This window comes from Pelophylax lessonae, assembly GCF_965119305.1.
Source record: "Pelophylax lessonae genome assembly, chromosome: 4".
NCBI lineage: Eukaryota > Metazoa > Chordata > Amphibia > Anura > Ranidae > Pelophylax > Pelophylax lessonae.
In genome coordinates this window covers 178,968,930-178,990,844 of record NC_138771.1, presented here as the reverse complement: position 1 = coordinate 178,990,844, position 21,915 = coordinate 178,968,930, and the positions used below count along the sequence as shown (strand labels likewise).

General features: G+C 45.5%; 1 protein-coding gene across 1 annotated transcript in view; it reads right to left on the bottom strand.

Annotated features, from left to right (window-relative positions):
• Positions 1-5,557: 5,557 nt before the first annotated feature.
• Positions 5,558-21,915, bottom strand: part of SUV39H2 (SUV39H2 histone lysine methyltransferase) — a 49,104-nt gene continuing 32,746 nt past the window's right edge. Inside the window, exons 4-6 of the mRNA XM_082253209.1 lie at positions 18,910-19,056; positions 17,388-17,517; positions 5,558-5,762 (exon numbers count right to left, since the gene is read on the bottom strand). Of these exons, the coding sequence (XP_082109335.1) occupies positions 5,659-5,762; positions 17,388-17,517; positions 18,910-19,056 (381 nt within the window). The 3' untranslated portion in view covers positions 5,558-5,658. The remainder of the gene's footprint in view (positions 5,763-17,387; positions 17,518-18,909; positions 19,057-21,915) is intronic.

Below are 21,915 nucleotides of genomic sequence, written 5' to 3'. Positions count from 1 at the left end.
ATATAATTTGCCCATCAGCGTGACCCTTGACATAAAATATACCCATCAGCGTGACCCTTAGCATTAATTATGCCCATCAGCGTGACCCTCAACATAAAATAAGGGGCACACTGATGGGCACATTATATGTTAAAGGGTCACTCTGATGGGCTCATATTTTTGGGGCACTAATGAGCACAACAAAATATGCCCATCAGTCGGCACACTTTATAAAACGTTCTCATAAGCTTTAAGAAGTGCAGCTATTGTATTTAAACCACATTGCTTTCTCCCTTTAACAAGTGCCCCACATACCTTTAGGGCAGGAGTCCGCAAGATGTGCCAGGAGCCGTGAGCAGCGGGGGGGGGGGGGGGGGGGGAGCGCATATATGTCACACCCCAACTCGCTGCCCAGCTAAGAGGGAGCCGCAGTCAGGAGCAGGGAACGGGGCGCACACGTGACACCACACCCCTACTCGCGGCCCGGCTCGGAAGGACCCGCAGTAAGGAGGGCGGCGTGGCGCACACACAGGATGTCACTGGTTGCTGGGACACCCGCGGTCCCAGCAAACCAATGACTGATTACAGGTAGCGGCCTCGCAGTCAAGGCAGAAGTATGGTGCGGTCCGTCATTTAGCGACGGCTGCTCTAAAACCTAATCATCTCTTTCCAGGATCGATTTTTACATTGGGAATCGCATATCGGCTCCTTTGAGAGGTGATGTACAATATGCTTAGAGAGATATATCTGATAACTCTTCTCTGGTGGTGTAATTAGTAGGTAGGTCACATACACACGTTTAAAGTAGGGAATCGGGATAGGCCAATATGCACTTTCCCCGATATATATCGGTATTGGCCCCAGAACTGGCCGATATTGCCAATATTTTTGTGACGTCATTCAGCCTTCTTAGGCCGCCTCCTGCGCCTTGGACAGCCTCATCTGAAGTCAGGACTAGTCTTGCGGGAGTGTATCACAGCCATACACCCACCCACAGCAGCCCTGTGCCAGCCACCCACCCACCGGCCCTGTACCAGCCAGCCACCCACCCACCACAGGGTGCCAGCCAGCCATTAATTATTAAACAAAAATTAACATGTTCAGTACCAGATGTGTCAAAAATTGTCTTTAAATGTACAAAATATTGGCAGATACCGATACAATGTGACCAAAATATTGGTATCGGCCCTGAAAAAAACATATTGGTCTATACCTAGTTTAAAGCCCACCACCTTCTGGCTAAACCCGTTTCTCACTCATTTCCCTGACCTATTGGTGCAAATGAGAAGCATTTAGGAGTTTTCTTTGGATTTTGTGATTAGATATGAAAATACTCCTGATAGTTTAGATCAGGGTTTGATAAATTTCTTTGAAATCTAGGAGCCAGTTTTGTTTTTCGCGCATGACAAAATGGCGGGCTTCTGTCGGACCCCGCTGCTATACACACAGGCCCAATAGCGGCCAGTTTTTTATGACATTTGACCCGTGTGTACTTTTTTTTTTTACTTCTGAGAGATATTAAAAAGGAACACTCTAACCACCATGACCACTTCAGTCATTTGAAGTGGTTGGGTGGTAGGAGTCTGAACACTGCACATGCTGAGATATTTACAATTATGTGCTGGGGCTAGTTGTAACCCTAGCACGTGACTTACTGCTGGCGGGGATCACGGGGTGGCACAAGAAGAAGCATGCAGAGTGGATGTTTCCTGTATCTCAGTCACAGGCGGAGGGCATTTCATATCACGCCGCCTGTGACAGGACTAAGCCGAACTATACAGGAAGCATCGGCTCCGTTCTGTCACAGCTGACAGACATCGTTCTTTCACCAGACATCCCAAGTCTCCTGTGAGGTGCGGGAGTCTTCCACATGCAGGCGCGGCTCTTGCGTGTGTCAGGGAGCGGCAGCCCGCATGCGGCAGACTCCGGCACCTCGCAGGAGACTTGGGATGTCTGGCGACAAGACACCTGCCACAGTGTAACCCAGGCGCCAGGCCGCTAATTCTAGTCCCCAATGCGACCTGGGGTTTGTCGAGCCCTGGTTTAGATAATACAACAGCTAGAAGAGGAATATACACTCACCAGCCACTTTATTATGTACACCTGTTCAATTGCTTGGTAACACAAACTGCTAATCAGCCAATCACATGGCAGGAATTCAATGCATTTAGGGATCTAGACATGGTGAAGCCAACTTGCTGAAGTTCAAACCCAACATCAGAATGGGGAAGAAAGGGGATTGAAGTGACTGAACGTGGCATGGATGTTGGTGCTAGAGGGGCTGGGCTGAGTATTTCAAAAACTGCTGATCTACTGGGATTTCTACACACAACCAACTCTAGGGTTTACAGAGAATGGTCCAAATATGAGAAAATATCTAGTGGGCAGCAGTTTTGTGGACGAAAATGCCTTGTTGATGTCAGAGGAGAATGGGCAGACTGGTTTGAGATGATAGAAAGGCAACAGTAAGTAAAAAAAACAAAACAATCATTACAACCAAGGTATGCAGAATACCATCTATGAATGCACAACACATCGAACCCTGAAGCTACAGCAGCAGAAGACCACACCTGTGTCACTCCTGAAAGCCAAGAACAAGAAACAGACTATAATCCGCACAGGCTCACCAAAATTGGACAATAGAAGATTGGAAAAGCGTTGCCTGGTCTGACGAGTCTCAATTTCAGCTTTGACATTCAGATGGTAGGGTCAGAATTTGGCATAAGCAACATGAAAGCATGTTAATATGAATGATGTCCTGCTGAAGTCTGCATTAACCAAGCAACAGAACAATGGTCCATACAGTTCTTCACAAGTTTCAACTGGCCATCTTTAGTCTCCAAGAGGTCCACTTGATCTTTTTGCCATCACACAATTCTAGCAATGCACTACTTGTAGAAGCTATATTTTCAGCATTATGTTCTTCTAAATCAATCAGAATTATTCAGCTCAGAGACGCTCACCCCTGCCAGCACATGTAATAGATGATCACCTGAAGAGCTAAAAGGAAAGACTGAATAGAGATGTTTAGCAAAAAAATCCACCGTATACAGAAAACCAGGGAATAGTTTATTGATCATATCATGGGATTTTCTGGTACATTCTGCCTTTAATAAATGGTTCAGGCTGGTGGACATTGTGTGGGGGATATTTTCTTGGCACACTTTAGGCCTCTTAGTACTGAGCATTGTTTAAATGCCACGGCCTACCTGAGTATTGTTGCTGACCATGTCCATCCCTTTAGGACTAGTGTACCCATCTTCTGATGGCTCCTTCCAGCAGGATAATGCACCATGTCACAAACTGGTTTCTTGAACATGACAATGAGTTCACTGTACTCCAATCGTAACCAGATTTCAAACCAATAGAGCACCTTTGGGTTTCGGTGCAACGAGAGATTTGCATCATGGATGTACAGTGGACAAATCTGCAGTAACTGTGATGCTATCATGTCAACATGGACCAAAATCTCTAAGGAATACTTCCAACACATACACTATTACCAAAAGTATTGTGACTTCTGCCTTTGCACTCACATGCACTTTAATGGCATCCCAGGCTTAGTTTGTAGGGTTGAATATGTAGTTGTCCCACCCTTTGCAGCTTTAACAAATTCAACTCTCCTGGGAAGGCTGTCCACAAGGTTTAGGAGTGTGTCTATTGGAATGTTTGGCCATTCTTCCAGAAGCAAATTTGTGAGGTCAGGCACTGATGTGGTCGAGATGGACTGGCTTGAAATCTCCACTATAATTCATTCCAAAGGTGCTCTATCAGGTTGAGGTCAGGACTTTGTGCAGGCCAGTCAAGTTCCTCCACCACAAACTTGCTCATCCATGTCCTTATGGACCTTGCTTTGTGCATTGGTGCACAGTCATGTTGGAACAGGAAGGAGCCATCCCCAAACTGTTCCCACAAAGTTGGGAGCATGAAATTGTCTAGTGAGTCGGTATGCTGATGCCTCAAGAGTTCCCTTCACTGGAACCAAGGGGCCAAACCCAACCCCTGAAACCCCTCCCCCCCTCCACCAAATGATTTGGACCAGTGCACAAAGCAAGGTCCATAGGGGTCCACTTTAATAAAAGGACTCCTCAAAGGGGCAGCATCTAGCAATCCGCTTAGGCACCCCAGGGGGACGCTTTGGGCGGTCCCATTCTTTTTTGACCATGTTGTCAAAATACGCGGGAAGGGGGAAAACCTTTGCCGCTCTGGATGGCTTGCGAGTGCCAAACGTAACCTGCGCCCTCCATTTTTAGGGTCTCACGACCGGAAACAACCAGTGCGTCCACCAGCACCTTTTCGTGCGTGGTGGAGGAGGAAGAGGTGTCATCCTCACGATCAGCAGAGAAAAGTCAGCACCAGGGTATAGGGAGGGGCTCCACCACCAAAAAATGCCTCTAGGGAGACCAAGAACATGGCCGCTAGTGATTTTCAGTGGGAATCCACTGCAAAATGGCCACCGGTCTTTCTCAGCACATGGGCTACAAGAAAATGGTGGCCCCACGCAGCCTGCGGAGCTTCTGGGGGCCCTCGAGGGGACCCCCCTAGCTTCTGGGGGCCCTCGAGGGGACCCCCCCAGCCCCCTGTACAGGATCGGCAAGAAGGGGGCCCTGGAAGTGACAGGTGATTCCTTCCCGCACGATCCATTGTCACCGCAACCAAAACCCCCCCCATTGTCGGCCCTACGCCCAGTCCCAGCCCACAGGGAGTAGCTTCAAGCATTCCATAACCCCAGTAGTGGGAGGAGACAGGTAACAGGGGGGGGGGGGGAGTGTGACAGGACAGAGGGGAACCCGGGGGTTTGAGGGTCCAACCGTCCTAAGGAGGGGCCCGCGTCCACCTCAAAACCCACCAGGGGGAGAGGGGGGAACATTTTACTTACCATACCTGGAACATACCTGGCGCCATCTCCTGACAGAACACCCCCCCCCCCCCCTCTGCCGAAGTGTGGGGGGGGTGGCTGATTTGGGCCTAGACCTGGTTGTATGCGACCTGGCGGGACGTTTAACTCGCAGGGCCAGTCCCCATCTGATAGGACTATTTTGCGGCCGACCTAGCGCGGAGCTGGGGTCTGCGCACGCTGGCTGGCCCGGCTTGGGTGACCACTGGATCTATATATCCAGCCCGTCGCCCAGATCCGGCTTAGTTGCTTGAAGATCTCACAGGAAAAATATCTGGTAAAAAAAAAAAAAAAACTTTTGCCAGGACCAGAGATCCCAGCAAAGGCACTAGGACCTCACTCCTGACTAGGCAGATTAAAACTGACATCCTATAGCAGGGAGAGAGGGTATACCCATACCCCCTGGGACTGCCCATAGGCATAGCCAGAACTTTTTTTCTGCCTAGTGTCCTACTCCTGCAGGGGGCAGTATAACCCTACTGTTATGAAGAACAGAGACTACCTCAGTCAATGAACGATAGAAAAGATAAACCCTTTACTTTTACTTCTCATATAACCTACTAAACTAATTTTCCCATTAGATCTCTTTATCCAGTTTATATAATATTCACTTCACTCAACACAAAAGTTCAAAAATAAGCATTACATTTATTAAGCATAACACACATGCCAACAAGTATATCTTTCATACAAAAATCACTAAAATATGATCCACGTTCTTTAAAATTAAACCTCATCACAACATAGTAAATATGCACACCATTTGTTGGAACATATTCATATTAAAGGAATCCTCTGCAAATTGAAGCGCCACATTTGCACACTGTCCGTATTCTTTTTTTAGCTGGGCTCAGCTCAATAGAATCTGTACTAAGATCTCCACAACCTAAAAATACAAGAAAACAAGGAGAACATGGTTTAAAATGAAACATTCTTGCAATGCAATTCAGTGAAAAATACTTAAAGCGAAACTTCACTCTCTCAGTCAACATTGATTATTTTTATAAAGGGGAATGATATCTGCGCTTGGAAAAAATCAAATACAAACAAAATAAATTAATGACAAAAAAGGCGGCCAGCTAAAATAGGTGATGTACAAACCCTATCAATGCATAAAAAATAGATAAAAAGCAGCGCCAATTGGTACAAATAAATATATAAATAAATAATTGATTATTTTTAATCCTCATGCTAGCATTAGCAAATAGATAGGAAAGTATATCAAATTTACTAGTTTTAAACTTTTATTTTTACATTTCTTTAGTTACTTTCTGGTTTCCAGGTATAGGCAAATGATGCCATACATCCCAGGAGTCGAAAGGAGGGGTTTCCTTAGCAAAGCACACCCTCCTGCCTGTGTACTGGAGCTAAGGGCAGATGGATTCCTGGAAGTGCTACATGAATCATCTGACAATCAAAATGGTCACAGCCAGAAGTACTAGGGGGAGTTATTCAAAGTGTTTTCTCAACAAAATAAAAGCATGGAGACATGGATGGATGAGGCAATTTGTTAAAAATGAATTCTAAAATGTTATTGGTTTGGGGTGCTCAGATGCAGTGTAGTTCTGCTTTAAATTCTAGGAGGCAAATACATAATATATAACAGACAATTCATACATAAAGCTGATACCGCAGAATAAAGAGAGAAAAAGGGGTAAGAACAGGATTTTTTGTTACGCACCGTAAAATCCCTTTCTCTGAGTTAATTGACAGACAGAGCTCTATTCTTGGCCATAGGGTTTTTTTTAGCACCACCTACAGGAGTTGGACACTAGGCAGAAAAGAACACCGCACCACCTACAGACAGTCCTATCTGGTATAAAATCCCTCTATGTTATAGGCAAGCCAGTTAGCCACAAAGCAGTGAAAGATGATAAAACTCAAGAAGAGGGGTGGGTGCTGTGTCAGTCAATGAACAAAGAGCAAGGGCACTTAGGTTTAGTAAAGGACAAAGCTCTTCTAGGTTTGTCCATAGGGATTGGAAAACCAAACTACTAGAGCAACCAGGCAAACATGCCATCCACAACCATTTCCCCCTTAAGGCTAAAACATGCATCTAAAGATGCAAACACATCAACTTTGTAAAAGGTGGTAAAGGTGTGTGCACACAATTAGGTAACTGCATTGCAAACCTGAGACACAGTTGTCTAATTGCTCTGGTGGAGTGTACTGTAACAGGGAAGGGAAGAGCCTGACCCTTAATGGCAGATGCCTAAATAATCATCTGCCAGAATCCAACAGGAAATAGTGGCAGAGGAACATTGCCAGGCCCTGGGCTGTCTGTGAGCACAAAGAGAATCCAACCTCCAGAAAGAGACCGTAGCATACAAATACAAACCGCCTGGCCCACATCCAAGTGGTACAGAGCAATCTCTCTAGGGTGCAAAAAAAAAAAAAAAAAAAAAAAAAAAAAAAAAAAAAAAAAAAATCGCAGACACAGGAATGCAGGACGATGTCCTCATTCAGATGGAAACCTAACACTACCTTTGGAGGAAAGAGGGGCACCTTATCCCTGTGCAAAGTCAAATGGGGAGACTTCCAGTATAAGGTCACCAGTTCCGAAACCCGCTGTACAGGAGTGCTAGTGACCAAGGCGGCGACTTTTTTGAAAACATGCAAGTAAGGGAATATACCTAATACTCTCAAATGGAGATTTCTGGAGGACCAAAAGAATCAAATTCAGGTCCCACAGTGGCAACGGGGAATGCATGGTTGGCGCCACACGATGAACCCCTTGGAGGAAGGTACAAATCAAGGAGTGAGTGGCCAAGGGACATTGAAACAAGACCGCCAGGGAAAGAAAACTGGCCCTTAATGGTATTTAAGGCAAGCTTTCAATCAATGCTCCATTGGAGACCAAAAGGCCAAAACCTGAGCCACGAAGGAGGAGGAGTATTGATGGACACCCACAGCCTCAACCCATGCAAAATAAGCCTTCCAGGTGCGATGATAAATCTTCCTAAAAAAGGTAGACATGCATGCCTTCAACATAGTAGGGATCACTGAACTTGAAAACTTCCCATCTATTAGAACCTGGCTTTTAAATAGCCATGCCATGAAAGCCAGATGAGGTAAAGCCGGGTAGTAGATGGGTCCTCGAGACAGGAAGTCCTCTTGAAGTAGCAGCTGGCAAGGGGCATCCGCGACCAGCCACACCATGTCGGCGTGCCACAGCCCAACGAGGCCAGTCTGGAGCCACTAGAATGAACAGAATTCCTGTCGGCTTCCATCCTGCATAACAGGCAAGGTAGCAGCTTAAGAGGAAGAAAAGAGTAAATGAGGCGATACTGAACCCACAGCACAATCAGCACATCTGTTGCATCCAGTAGGGGGTCCCTCACTCTCACCAAGAGCCTTGGTACATTCTTGACACCATAAGGTCCACATTAACTCAGATAATCTGCCTGCCAGTTCTCAACTCCTGGGATGTACACTATGGATAGACCGATACCGATATATTGGTCACAAAGCATTGGTATGGGCCGATATTTTGTACATCCTATGTCAGGGTCCGAGACTAGTCTTCTCCTCCTCCAACCATTAGGTGGTGATGCTCCTGTTAAGGGTAAAATGACGTCACATAGCATAATTCTGTTTACAAATGTTATTGAATAGGCCACTCACATATGTACAAATTAAAGATATAAGCAATTCCACATTAGCAGATATGCTGGCAGATAGGTAACTCTCACCCACTTGCCGTAAGTGATACCCGAGCGGTATCACCCGGGTATCAATTACGGCAAGTGGGTGAGAAATACCGATCTGCCAGCAGATCTGCTAATGTGGAATTGCTTAGATCTTTAATTTGTACATATGCGAGTGGCATTTTCAAAAACATTTGTAAACGGAATTATGCTATGTGACATTTTACCCTTACATGAGTAATATTTGGAATAATCAACAATATCGGCCAGTTCCGGGGCCGATACAGATATATCGGCAAAAGTCAACATCAGCCCTCAGATAATCGGCTTTGCCGATAATCAGTCGATCCCTAATGTACACTGCTGAGAGAGCCGGAACATGCAGTTCTGCCCAGCAAATAATGCATGAAGCCCCCCCAGCGCCACTACCACATTTCTCGTGCCTCCCTGGTGCCACTGCCTAAGTGGATCCTGATCGGGCGTCCATGGAGATGGTCTGTCCATCACTTCAGAAACAGCCTGATTGCTTGCAGCTCCAGGAAATTATTGGACAGCCGAGCCTCCTTCGGTATCCAATGATCCTGCACTGATCTCCAACTTAGTTCCCCTCCCAAGCCAGACCGGCTGGTATTACATCAAGACTACCGTCCAGTGAAGAGGACGCAAAGTCATCCCGGCCTCTAAGGGAGGGCCACTGAAGCCACCAGAGGAGAGATGCCCCAGTCGATTGACCCAGACAAATCTGGTTGTCCAGGGAAGTGGGAGACTGGTCTTCAAGACAGCTCTGCAAGTATTGGAGAAAGTTTAGAAACTGAAGAGAATGCTGACATTCTTTTTTAGACAACTTTGTTGAAGAAGCATTGAAGCTTGCTACTATTCATCATATGCGATGTGCTGTTCATACACTGCAACTTGCCATAAGAGATGGATTTAAAGATCGCCATGCAGTTACACTAATTGGCAAATTGTGGCAAGTAACTGTTGCAGCCAGGGCCCCGAAAACAGATGCAATTTTGAAAGACGTGCAGGAAAAGGAGCCATTTTGGGTCAAACAACTCGCTGGGGAAGCACTTATTTAATGGTGAAGCGTTTGCTTGAACTTAAAGACTTCATAGAAGAAATGGACAATGAAAATCTTGCATTAACTGAAAGCCAGTGGACACAAACAAAAGAGCTGGAGAACCTTCTTTCTCCCCCCTTCACTGTCACCAAGAGGTTGCAATGTGACGATCTAACCCCGGGTAAATTCCTCTTGGAATGGAAGAGCCTGTTAAATCGTCTGAACAAAAATGGAGGGTAAGTAGCTGAGGGCATTGCATCTTCAATGATGAAAAGAGAGTCTTTTGCTGGAAAATGAAATCTTGTTAGTGGCTATTTAGGTAGACCCAATGAGCCAACTTTTTTTTTTTTAACAGTGAACAGACTGCTACTGGGAAAAAGGCCCTCTATGATGTAGCAGTTCGCATGAAGGGATTGCGACCTGAAATACCTCCACAGGATGAAGTTCTTTTAAGCAACAGTGGTAACTCAGGATCATCTTCTTCAAACAAAGAATTAGACTTTGATTCCTTCTTAGACAAAATGGAAGTTGCTAAAGGAAAGCGACGTCGCATAAGCGTTACAGAACCAGTAAATGTCCAAATAAAAAAATTCCAACAGGAGTTTTATAAAGCACTAAAAGAAGTTGAAAAGTATGATCGCTCATCAAAGCTTACTGTTGAAGAAGCCACCCTTGTTTATCCAGAGATCGTTATTGATGTGGCCAGAATAGTTACTGCAATGCCACCCGCCAAGTCAGTGTCAAAAGAATAATACAGAGGAGTCAGAGTCGGGGAGTCGGAAGTACAAAAAACTGAGGAGTCGGAACATTTATCTACCGACTCCACAGCCCTGGATACAACAGTCTCCTGGCAGATTTCTTGATATTCAGGACCCATCCGAAGTCCTGCAGAGTGTCCATCATGATCTCAAAATTGTTTCTTAGTGCAGAAAGTCTCTGCTTGCAGGAGCAGGTCGTCCAAGTAACCAATTATAGCAATCCCCTGTTGACTCAGCAAAGCCAGGATTGGGGCCAACACCTCGATAAAAACCCAAGGAGCAGAGGCCAGGCTGAACTGGAGCGCCATAAATTCATAATGTGTGCGCCTGACCAGAAAGCACAAGAAGTGTTGCCTATAGCCGAGATGGGGGTTTTATACCAGCCAGGACTGTCCATAGGCGGAGCGGTTTTCTTTTCTGCCTAGTTTCCTACTCCTGTAGGTGGCACTATTAAACCCTATGGTCAAGAACAGAGGAGTAGTATCCATCAATGTATATAAGAGAAGCTCATTTGGTATGATGGTCTTATACAGGCAGATATTTTTCCATGATGCCATACAATCAGGTAGGCATGTGACTGGACCCAACCAAATTTATTCTGCAACAGTATTCTGCAACAGGATAATGACCCTAACCATACAGCCAATGTCATTAAGAACAATCTTCAGGGTAAAGAAGAACAAGGGGGCCTGAAAGTGATGGTTTGGCCCCCCACAGAGCCAAACCATCATACCTGCCTAAAACTTTTGCACAGTACTGTGTGTGTGATATATATATTTATTACACAAACACACACTTCCCAAAAGTATTGGGACACCTGCCTTTACACGCACATGAAATTTAATGGAATCTCAGTCTTAGTCCGTAGAGATCAATATTGAGTTGGCCCACCCTTTGCAGCTAAAACAGCTTCAACTCTTCTGGGAAGGCTGTCACAAGGTTTAGTAGTGTGTCTATGGTAATGTTTGCCCATTCTTCCAGAAGTGAATTTGTGAGGTCAGGCACTGAGGTGGACAAGAAGGCCTGGCTCGCAGTCTCTGCTCTAATTCATCCCAGTCAAGTTCCTCCACCACAAACTCTCTCATTCAGGTCTTTATTGACCTTTCTTTGTGCACTGGTGCGCAGTAATGTTGGAACAGGAAGGGGCAATCCTTAAACTGTTCCCACAAAGTTGCGAGCATGAAATTGTCCAATATATCTTGGTATGCTGAGATCTTAAGAGTTTCCTTCACTGGAACTAATGGGGCCAAGCCTAACCCCTGAAAAAACAACCGCACACCATAATCCCCCCTCCACCAAAATAATTTGGACCAGTGCACAAAGCAAGGTCCATAAAGACACGGATGAGCGAGTTTGGGGTGGAGGAACTTGACTGGCCTGCACAGAGTCCTGACCTCAACCCGATAGAACACCATTGGGATAAATTTGAGCAGAGACTCGTGAGATAAGCGTCCCAATACTTTTGGTAATATAGTGTATTATATATATATATATATATATATATATATATATATATATATATATATACACACACATACATACATACACACACACACACACACACACACACACACACACACACACTAGAATAAGGTCTTTATTCTCACTTGAGAAGTTTAAGACCAATGAAAGTCATACTGTCTTACCACAAAAGTCAAAATAGGTCATTGTGCAGTGGATTTGCACAGAGCAGGCCCGATCCTCCTCTTCCTGGGTCCCCCGCCGGCGCTCCTGGCCCTTCCCTTTTGCCAAATACCCCCCAGCGCAAACAGCTTGCTGTGGGGGCAACCAAGCAAGCTTGCTCCGGAGCTGCTGCTCTGTTTAGAGACAGAGCTGTGGCTCAGCCCTGCCCTCTTTTCTCATTGGCTGACTGGCAGTGATTGACAGCAGTGGGAAAAATGGGGAGGGACTGCCCCCAGACAGCCGAGGCTTTTAAGCACATCGCTGGATCGAGATGGTGCTGAAGTATTGGGGGGGGGGGGGGGGGCTGCTGCACACAAAATGTGATCCTTCAGAACCACTTTTAGGCACACTATTCTGCATAATGTGTTTTCTTTTTATTGTAAGCTAAATTATGTCGGAAGTATAAACATTGTTTATGCTTCCCAAACCAAGTTCTCCTGTATTTAAATGTAGTTTCCTTTATGCATGTGTACACCCAGAGTGCCCAATATATGCCCCTGGACACAAACTAAACATACAGTGTAAATTATACAAATAAAATGTATTAAAGTGTACAGAAATGTCCTATAAAAGCAAGATTTTTTAAAGATCTTACCATAAAATCTGTTTCTCTGTAGTCCATTGACAGACACAGCCTCCATCTTCATTAGCCATTGGGTTATGCTGCCCCCTGCAGGAGTAGTTCTAGGCAGGAAAAATGTAAAATGTCCATGCCCACGGGGCTGTCCCCACAGGCATAACCCCCAACCCCCTCTGCTCCAGCAAACCAGTTTCGTTGTAAGCAGTGAAGAGGAGAGAAAAAAAAAATCCCAATATCAGAGGGGCGGGTGCTGCATCGGTCAATAGACTTCAGAGAAACCAATTTTACAGTAAGATCTTACAAAAAATCTTGTTTTCACCATCGTCCATTGACAGACGCAGCCTCAATCTTCATTGGCCTTTGGGACGTTCCAAAGCAGTAGCTAGGAGGGATGGGAAGAACGCAACCAGATAGTAGCGTAAACTCCAAAGGCTAAACTTAGCCAACTAGGTAATATGAAGCTCAACCAAAACAACAGGAGCTCTCCCAGATGAAAAAAACCCTTAAGAGAAACAAAACATTGTCTTACGAAACAGCAGCCTTCAAAATCTTGCGGCCAAAAAAAGGCATCCGAAGATGTCAACAAATCCAACTTGTAGAATTTTGTAAAAAGTGTGCATAGACAACCAAGTCGTTGCCTTACAAATTTGTACAACAGAGGCCTGATGGCAAAAAGCCCAAGAGGCACTCAGCGCTCTAGTAGAATGCGCCTTCACAGGGAAAAGAGGAACCTGACCCGTGAGTGATTAAGCCTGAACAGCCGTCTGCCTGATTCATCTTGATATGGTAGCAGCAGATGCAGCCAAACCTTTGAGGTCCGTCCGTAAGGACAGAGTCAGTTCTCCTAAAAGGCTCAGTAACTATCAGATAAACCTTTATCGCCCAAACCACATTCAAAGAGTGCAAGGCAAATTCCTTGGGATGCTTAGGCTTAGGACATAAAGCAACACAATGTCTTCATTGAGATGAAAATCCAACACCACCTTAGGGAGGAAGGACGGATTAGGTCGGAGAACCACTGTATCTCTGTGGACCACCAAATAAGGCGGACAGGACAGTGCCACCAACTCAGATACTCAGAAAGCAGAGAAATCTCCCTAATATTCTCGAAAGGAGGCTTTTGAAGAACTGACAAAACCAGATTGAGGTCCCACAGAGGCAACGGGGATCTACTCGGAGGAGCCAGATGACACACCCCCTCAATAAAAAAGTGTGAATCAAGCTATTAGTAGCCAACGGACGTTGGAAGTAAATAGCCAAGGCAGACACTTGGCCCTTGATAGTATCCAAAGCCAATCGCTGCTCAACTCCTTTGTAAGAAGGCCAAATCCCTAGCTATAGAAAACAAGCGAGGGTGCAGCTGCAGCGATTCACACCATGAAATGTACGATTTCCACGTACGATGATAGATCTTTCTTGACGTCGATTTCCTAGCCTTCAAAAGAGTAGGAATCACAGAGTCAGAAAGGCCTCTATCCCTCAATACCTTGCTTTCAAAAGCCAAGCCAGATGGAAGATCAGTCCTTCAGACAGCAGATCTTCCCACAGAGGAAGTCTCCATGGAGGATCTACGACCATTTTTACCAGGTCTGCGTACCAAGAACGCTGAGGCCAGTCTGGTGCCACCAGGATGACCAGAATGCCTTCCACCGCTACCCGGCAGAGAAACCTCTGCAGGAGTACAAGCGGAGGAAAGGCATAAATAAGCCGATACTGGCTCCGAGAAGCCACCAGGGCATCTGTGGCGTCGGCCATAGGATCCCGAGACCTGGCCACAAAACGCTGGACTTTCCTGTTGAGGCGAGATGCAAACAGATCCACGTCCGAGTCCCCCAACGGACACACAGGAGATGAAAGACCTCCAGATGAAGGGACCATTCCCCTTGATGACTCAGGTTATCCCCTTGCCAATTTTCCACATCTGGAATGTGCCTACAAGAGCCGGAACATTATCCTCCACCCAAACAAGAATTTCAGCCACCTTCTTGGCCACCAGGACAGTCTTGGTGCCCCCTTGATGATTGATGTAAGCCACAGCCGTTGTCCGACTGTACCTGAACCAGACACCCACGTAGCCAACTCGTCCAGTGGAACAGGCAAAGCTTGATCGCTCTGAGCTCCAGAATATTGATTGGCAAGGAAGACTCTTGTTGCCCTTGGGCACCGAGCTTCCCCAGCACTCTACCCCAGCCTGATAGGCTGGCGTCCGTAGTGACCACCATCCAGAAGAGCAGCAGAAGCACAAAGCCAGTGACTGGATCTACCAGGATAGAGCCGACTTTGTGAGATGGCTCAAACAAATCTTCTGGTCCAACGACCGAGGATCCCTGTTTCATTTTGCCAGAATCTTTCTGCAGAGGCATCGAGTGAGACTGAGCAAATGGGACCGCTTCGAAGGTGGATACCATCAGGCCCAGGGCCCTCATGAAAGCCTGCAAGGAGGACTGATCGGTTTCCATCAGCAACCTGATCGCCCTTTGCAACTTCTGTAGCTTTTTCATGGGGAGAAACACACTCGCCAGTGCAGAGTCGAGAGTCAGCCCCCAGATAAGTGACCCGTACGGATGGCAACAGAGCAGAATTCCTGAAATTGGACCATCCACCCGAATTCCTGAAGGGTCTGAACTGTAATTGAGATGTTGCCCAACAGATCCGTATGAGAGAGTCTGCTCGCAACAGGAGATCGTCAAGATATCTCAAAATTGAAATTCCTCTCTAACGTAACAAGGCCAGCACCGGGGCCAGGACCTTGGTAAAAAAACTCTGGGAATGGAGGTGAGACCAAAGGGTAACGCCACAAACAAAGTGCTCCTCTGCCACCGCAAAGCAGAGAAATCGCTAATGTCCTTCGAATATGGGGACGTGCAGATACGCATCTTTGATATCGATGGAGGCCAGAAAATCCCCGATGCAAGGACGCCACCACCGACCGAATGGACTCCATTCGAAATTCTGCACCCGCACAAAGTGGTTCAGAGCCTTCAGATCCAGGATTGGACGCACCTTGCCCTCCTTTCTGGGCACCGTGAACAGGTTTGAATAGAAACCTTGAGAGTGTTCCTGCAAGGGAACTGGCACAATCACTCCTTGTGTCAGGAGATCCTGCACAGCCTCCCAGAGATCTTTCAAACGCTCTGGAGACAAATGAAGATTTGATTGAAAAAACCTGTCCCCCGGCCGGGACCAAAATTTGATCTTGTACCCGGATTAGTTTGCGAACCCATTTGTCTTGAACGAAGGAAGTCCAGGGTTCCGGAAAGAAGCGCAGACGTCCCCCCACCCCAGAAATGGGTGAGGGCGCCCCTTCATGCAGAAAAGGACTTGTCCGCGGAACCGGGCTGACTGGCCTTGGGCTTGCCCCAGTGCTTCTTAGTTCCTCCAGAAGCTCTGAATGGCTTACCTTTTTCTTGCGCCCCGGAGGCACGAAAAAAAAAATGCCTATGAGCGGTAAAAAGAAGGTCCCCGCTTAGCACAGGGTGTTTTATCTTTGGAGGATTGAGGGAGAAGAGTACTCTTCCCGCCAGTCAGACCCTTGATCAACTCATCCAGTGAGTTGCCAAACAAACACTCTCCCAGAAAAGGGAGATCTGTCAGGGCTTTCTTGGAAGCCTGGTCAGCCGACCAGCTCTTCAGCCAAACCATGCGCCGAAGGGCAATCCCCACAGCTGAAACTCATCATGGACCGAGTGGGCTCCGCTCCGGGCAGACCGCCTCCCACCCGAAGTGGGGGTGCTGCCAGCCAGGGGTATGCTGCGACTCAGGGCGTTCCAGGTCGTTGGGGCGCCCCGGTGAGACATTCACTCGCAGGCTCGTCCCCATCCGGAAAGGGGCCCGTCATGGCAAGGCCTAGTGCGGGACTATAACCTGCTCACACTCGCAGACTGGGAGACCTTAAGGATCTAGATGATCCAGTGCGAAACCACAGCCGGCTTTAGCTTGTAGTTCTTCTGGATCTTGGTCCTCAGGAACTAACTAATGAAAATAAAAATAAAAATCACATTGAATAAAACATTCCCATTAAGACCGAAGTCCCAGCAGGGAGCTAGGTCCTAGTCAACTAGGCAGAAACAAACTGCTTGCTGATAAGAGTGTGTGGGGTTATGCCTGCAGGGACAGCCCCATAGGCGTGGTCAAACTTTTTTCCTGCCCAGGGCCTATTCCTAGTGGGAGGAGCATAGGCCAGGCTGGGGAGACCTTAAGGATCTAGATTATCCAGTGAAAAACCCCAGCCAGCACTGCTTGAACGATAGCTAGCAAAGTGAGCAAAGGGAAATAAAAACAGAATATTCTGAAAAGAATAAAAAACTGAGACCAAATTCCCAGCAGTAAACATTGGTCCTACTCCTTCTCTAGGCAGAAACAAACTGGTTTGCTGGAGCAGAGGGTTTGTAGGTTATGCCTGTGGGGACAGCCTCATGGGCATGGAGATTTAAAATTTTCCTGCCTAGAACTACTCCTGCAGGGGGCAGCATAACCCAATGGCTAATAAAGATTGAGGCTGCGTCTGTCAATGGACGATAGAGAAAAAGGTATACAAATACAGGTTTGTCAAAACAAGTGTAAATGAGGCCTTAGGCTCACTAACTAATGGAAAGATTACGGGCAGAGAATGTACTGTGTTTAGGTTAACTTTTGCTAGCAATGGATTGGTGCAGTTCATCGCTTACACTTTTTGTTACTGAAGTCTACTGAGCATAAAACAATTGTTCTGGATTTGCTTCATCATGTAAACTAAAGGAAAGACATCACAAAAATATAATTACATAAAAGTTTATATAGTCACCTTTCATTTGGTAATCAAATGTTAGCTCTTCTCCTGCTTTGATAAGTCTTGTTGAAAATAGTGCAATACGAGGGAGACGCACATCAAGATTGTCTATGAAGACATTATACACTTGAAGGTTGGGATCACACTAAATAAAAAAACAGAGCAATTTTCACATCTTGAAATGGTCTGACAGAAAAAAAGTTTTCCAATTCAGCTGCTTGAACAGATGCTTGCTTTCAAAGCATAGAGGTTAAAGTACTGCTCAAAATAATTACCAAGCAACACTACTTATATATACTACAGGTTACAAACTAGTTTGAAAAATGTTACATAAGGGTTGATTTACTAAAGGCAGATCCACTGTGCACTAAAAGTGCACTTGGAAGTGCAGTCACTAGATCTGAAAGGGAAATGCAAGGAAAATAGAGAAACAGCATTTTTGCTTGCACATGATTGGATGACAGAAATCAGCACAGCTTCCCCTTAGATCTACAGTGACTGCACTTCCAAGTGCACTTGCAGTGGAAAGTGATTTGCCTATTAGTAAAAGTCCCATCTTGTTCAACCAATAAAATGGGGGGGGGGGGGGGGGAGGAGAAAAAAAAAAAAAAACAATTTCTATACCCGAAGTTGATCCAGAGGAAGGTGAAAATCCCAGCAAAGCATGATCCAATTTGCTACAGCAGGGAAAAAAAATTCTTCCTGATCCCCCAAGAGGCAATTGGATATTCCCTGGATCAACTTTACCTACAAATGTTAGTACCCAGTTATATTATGTACATTTAGGAAAGAATCCAGGCCTTTCTTAAAGCAATCTACTGAGCTGGCCAGAACCAGCTCTTGAGGGAGTCCATTCTACATTTTCACAGCTCTTACTGTAAAGAAACCTTTCCGTATTTGGAGATGAAATCTCTTTTCCTCTTGACATAAAGAGTGCCCCCTTGTCCTCTGTGATGACGTTAAAGTGGTTGTAATGCAGAAATTTTTTTTATCTTAATGCATCCTATGCATTAAGATAAAAAGCCTTTTGCGTGCAGCAGCCCCCCTAATACTTACATGAGCCCCCTCTCTATTCAGCGACATCCACAATTGCCTTAGCCGCCCAGGACTCTGCCTCCTGATTGGCTGTGGCACAGCAGCTGCGCCATTGGCTCCTGCTGCTGTCAAACTCAGTAAGACAATGAGGAGAGGGGGGGCGGGGCCTGAACTGTGGCTTGCTGAGGGGGCACTCAATAGGAGGGAGGGGCCAGGAGCGCCAAAGAGGGACCCGAGAAGAGGAGGGTCTAAGCTGCTCTGTGCAAACCCACTGCACAGAGCAGGGGAGTATAACATGTTCTATTTTAATAGAAAAAAAAAAAAAAAGAAGACTTTACAATCACTTTAAAGTGAATAAACTAAACACCACGTTTTAAAATGCCTCATGGGATGTGTAGTTCCACAACAGCTGGGAGGGTTGTAGTTTAAGGATCCCTGCTCTAAATTAAAAAGTTTTACTTTACATTTACTGCATACATTTGAATAAAATAATACCACTTACACTGTGATTTACAAAGTGTGAGACATTTCCGTATCGAGCAGCATCCACAGTGAACTCATCTGACTCATAGTCCAGATCAAATAGGTACGTGATTCCCGTGCTGTCATACTGCTGACCCCTTCTTTCTGCCTCTTCAGTTGTTATTACCTGAAAAAACATAGGGGGAATAAAAAAAAAAAACACTGTCTGGTCATATGCAACTCCCATAAAATACGTTTTCTCCCAGTTTAGAAAAAATTGGGTAAAATTAACCAATCAAAACTAGGAAAGAAAATCCAAAACTAGGACGGGGAAATCTCACTGTTAACTGTTTGCATCCCTACTTGTCACTTTATGTCTCTGGGACCACTGTAACCGGCACAAAACGGAAGGTGGGTCCTTCCTAAAACAAAGACTAATACAGGTTCAAATCCTTAAAGCATCCAGAACTTAAAATCTCCAATGTAGTAAATAATCAAAAGCTGAAGAAATGGGGGGAGGAATGCCACTGACCACCAATGTAATGCAATAGTTTTTAAAGACTTAATAGGTGACAATAATAATAATAATAATATTAATGAGCAACTCATTGTTGAAAAGTCCTGATAAGGGACTGTAACTCAAGGTTTTGTTTTTTTTTGGCCGAGGGTGCATAAAGCAGAAGCCTGTCCCATGAGGGTATTCATGGACCAAAGCTGGTCACCAGACTGGAGAAAGGCCAGAATACAAGTGATCGAATATTCCTTTATTAGCCTTCTGTCCTTGCACTATTCAAAGAAGGCCTTCCATGTGCAATTGTGAATTTTGCAGGAGTTGGATTTCCTTGCTATGAGCAAAGTGGGAAAGCCTCTATACTTTAGGATTTGAACTTCAACAGCCATGCAATTAAAGCCAAACATTTGAGAAGCAGGGTGGACCAAAGGGCTTTTGGCCAGTAAATATGGTCTGTTTGGAAGGGTCCTGGGATGAATCACCGGGAACCCTTCCTCCTATCTTGAGCAGCAGTCGTGGGAAAATCTTTATCAGAGGGAAGGCATAAACCAGTTGGAAATGTGTGCAACAAATCAGCAGGAAATCTGCTGCAAAGGCGAGAGGATCCTGAATCTTGGCTATGAATTTGTTATACTTGCTGCTGAACCGGGAGACCAGAATGTACACATCTTTTCACCACCTTTGACAGGGATTTTGAAAGGTCTCTGGGTGGAGAGACCACTCCACTGGATCTAGGCATTGACAGCTTAGAAAATCCGACTTCCAATTGTGGATGAGAGAGCTGGAATGTAAGTTTCTGCCCATGAAAATTATTGGGCTCATTTCCTTTAGGACTGCTGGACTTCTGGTGTCCCCTTGGTGATTTATGTAGGCCACTGCTGTGGCACTGTCCAATGTGCTCAAACTGGATGACCTTGTAGAAGAGAGTTCCAGTAATGTAGAGACAGTCTGATGGCTTGTAGTCCCAGAATGTTAATGGGTAGTTGGGACTTCCTTGGGGACTAAGTCCCCTGAAAAGTCAGGGATTTCTAAACTCTGTCCAAGCCTTTACGACTTGCATCTTGCATTACCACATTCTAAGTCTTTTTGGGCAGGACTGGAGATCAACCATATCAGGGAAATCTTTGCTGAACTGGACAGATGCATTGAGCGATCCAAGGATTGGATTTTTCTGTGTCTTTAGGATGTTGCATTGAATGGGTCTGGAGTAAAACTGGGCAAAGGTAACTGCCTTGAGGAGGCGACCATGGAGCCCAGAAACCCCATTCAGAAGCGAATTAAGGGGTGCCGTTGTGGGTCCAAGATTAGACCCAAGCACTCCAGATGATGTAAGGGCTGCAAGGCAAACATTAGAAAGTGGATTATTCAGGTGTGAAGGAGCTGAATGGTCCATTTGATATTCGCACATTACACAGTCCAGAAAATGCAGCTAATTGACCTGACTTTTTTCTATCAATAGTCAAGCAACACAGCCTGGCCACCTCTGTCCACAGCCTGTCACTGCATAGCGAACAAGCAGCAGCAACAGACTGATAGGAGGAGAGAACAGATGGATAACCTATCAACATGTCCTTGTTATAGCATATGTGTATTCAGCATACCTCATTGAATACTAGTACTGACCTGTCCTCTCCCAGACCTGCTGTAATGAGGTTTACAAGAAGCTGATTCTTAGTCATATTTAGGTGGGGTTTTTTTTCTATGTATGAAAAAAGAATTACAGTTAATGCAGATTTTGTGAACTGTGCTAGACCAAGGCAATGGGGTTAAATTACTAAAATTTGGAGAGTGCAAAGTCTACTGCAGCTCTGCATAGAAACCAATCAGCTCCCAGGCTTTTTTCTTTTTTTTTTTTGTTGAAGTTTAATTGAACAAGCTGAAGCTGATTGGCTACCATGCACAGCTGCACCACATTTTACACTCTCCAGTTTCAGTAAATCAACCACACTGTATATAATGAATACAATGCCATTCTTCATAGTTGATAGTCAGATTATTGAACTGCAGGCAGATATAAATGGCAAGAAAAAAAAAACACACAAATTAATGCATTTCAGTATTCATTTTTTTTTTTTTTTTTTTATGAAGAAGAGGTGCAAGTATCTGAATTTGTATCAGTTTGTCTCAATTCCCTATACAGCAGCACTAAGTCTGGGAAAGGATGAATGGGGCAGGACTGGGAGACAATTAAAGTGTTCTGCATGCAAAATGTGTTGACAGGAGAAAAAGGCAAAGGAATGGCCTCATCAGTCTGCTCCAGTTTCACTGTCCAGTCAAGAGGCTGGAGATGGAGAGAGGACCGACAGCGGTGTCATCCAATTGGTTGTGCTGTAAGGGATCTGCGTAAAGGCCTTTTAGCAGGCTTTCAAATTGTGTCAATGACATCTGTTTGATTTCAGTACGAGACGTTTCGGAGATCATTCAGAATGAATTTACAAATGGCAGGGGTGCATCAATAAACTATTGGCAGGTAGTGTTGAGCAAACAGTTCTGTCCAAGCATGAGTTTTGGGGCCGAACATTTGTCTGTTCAACC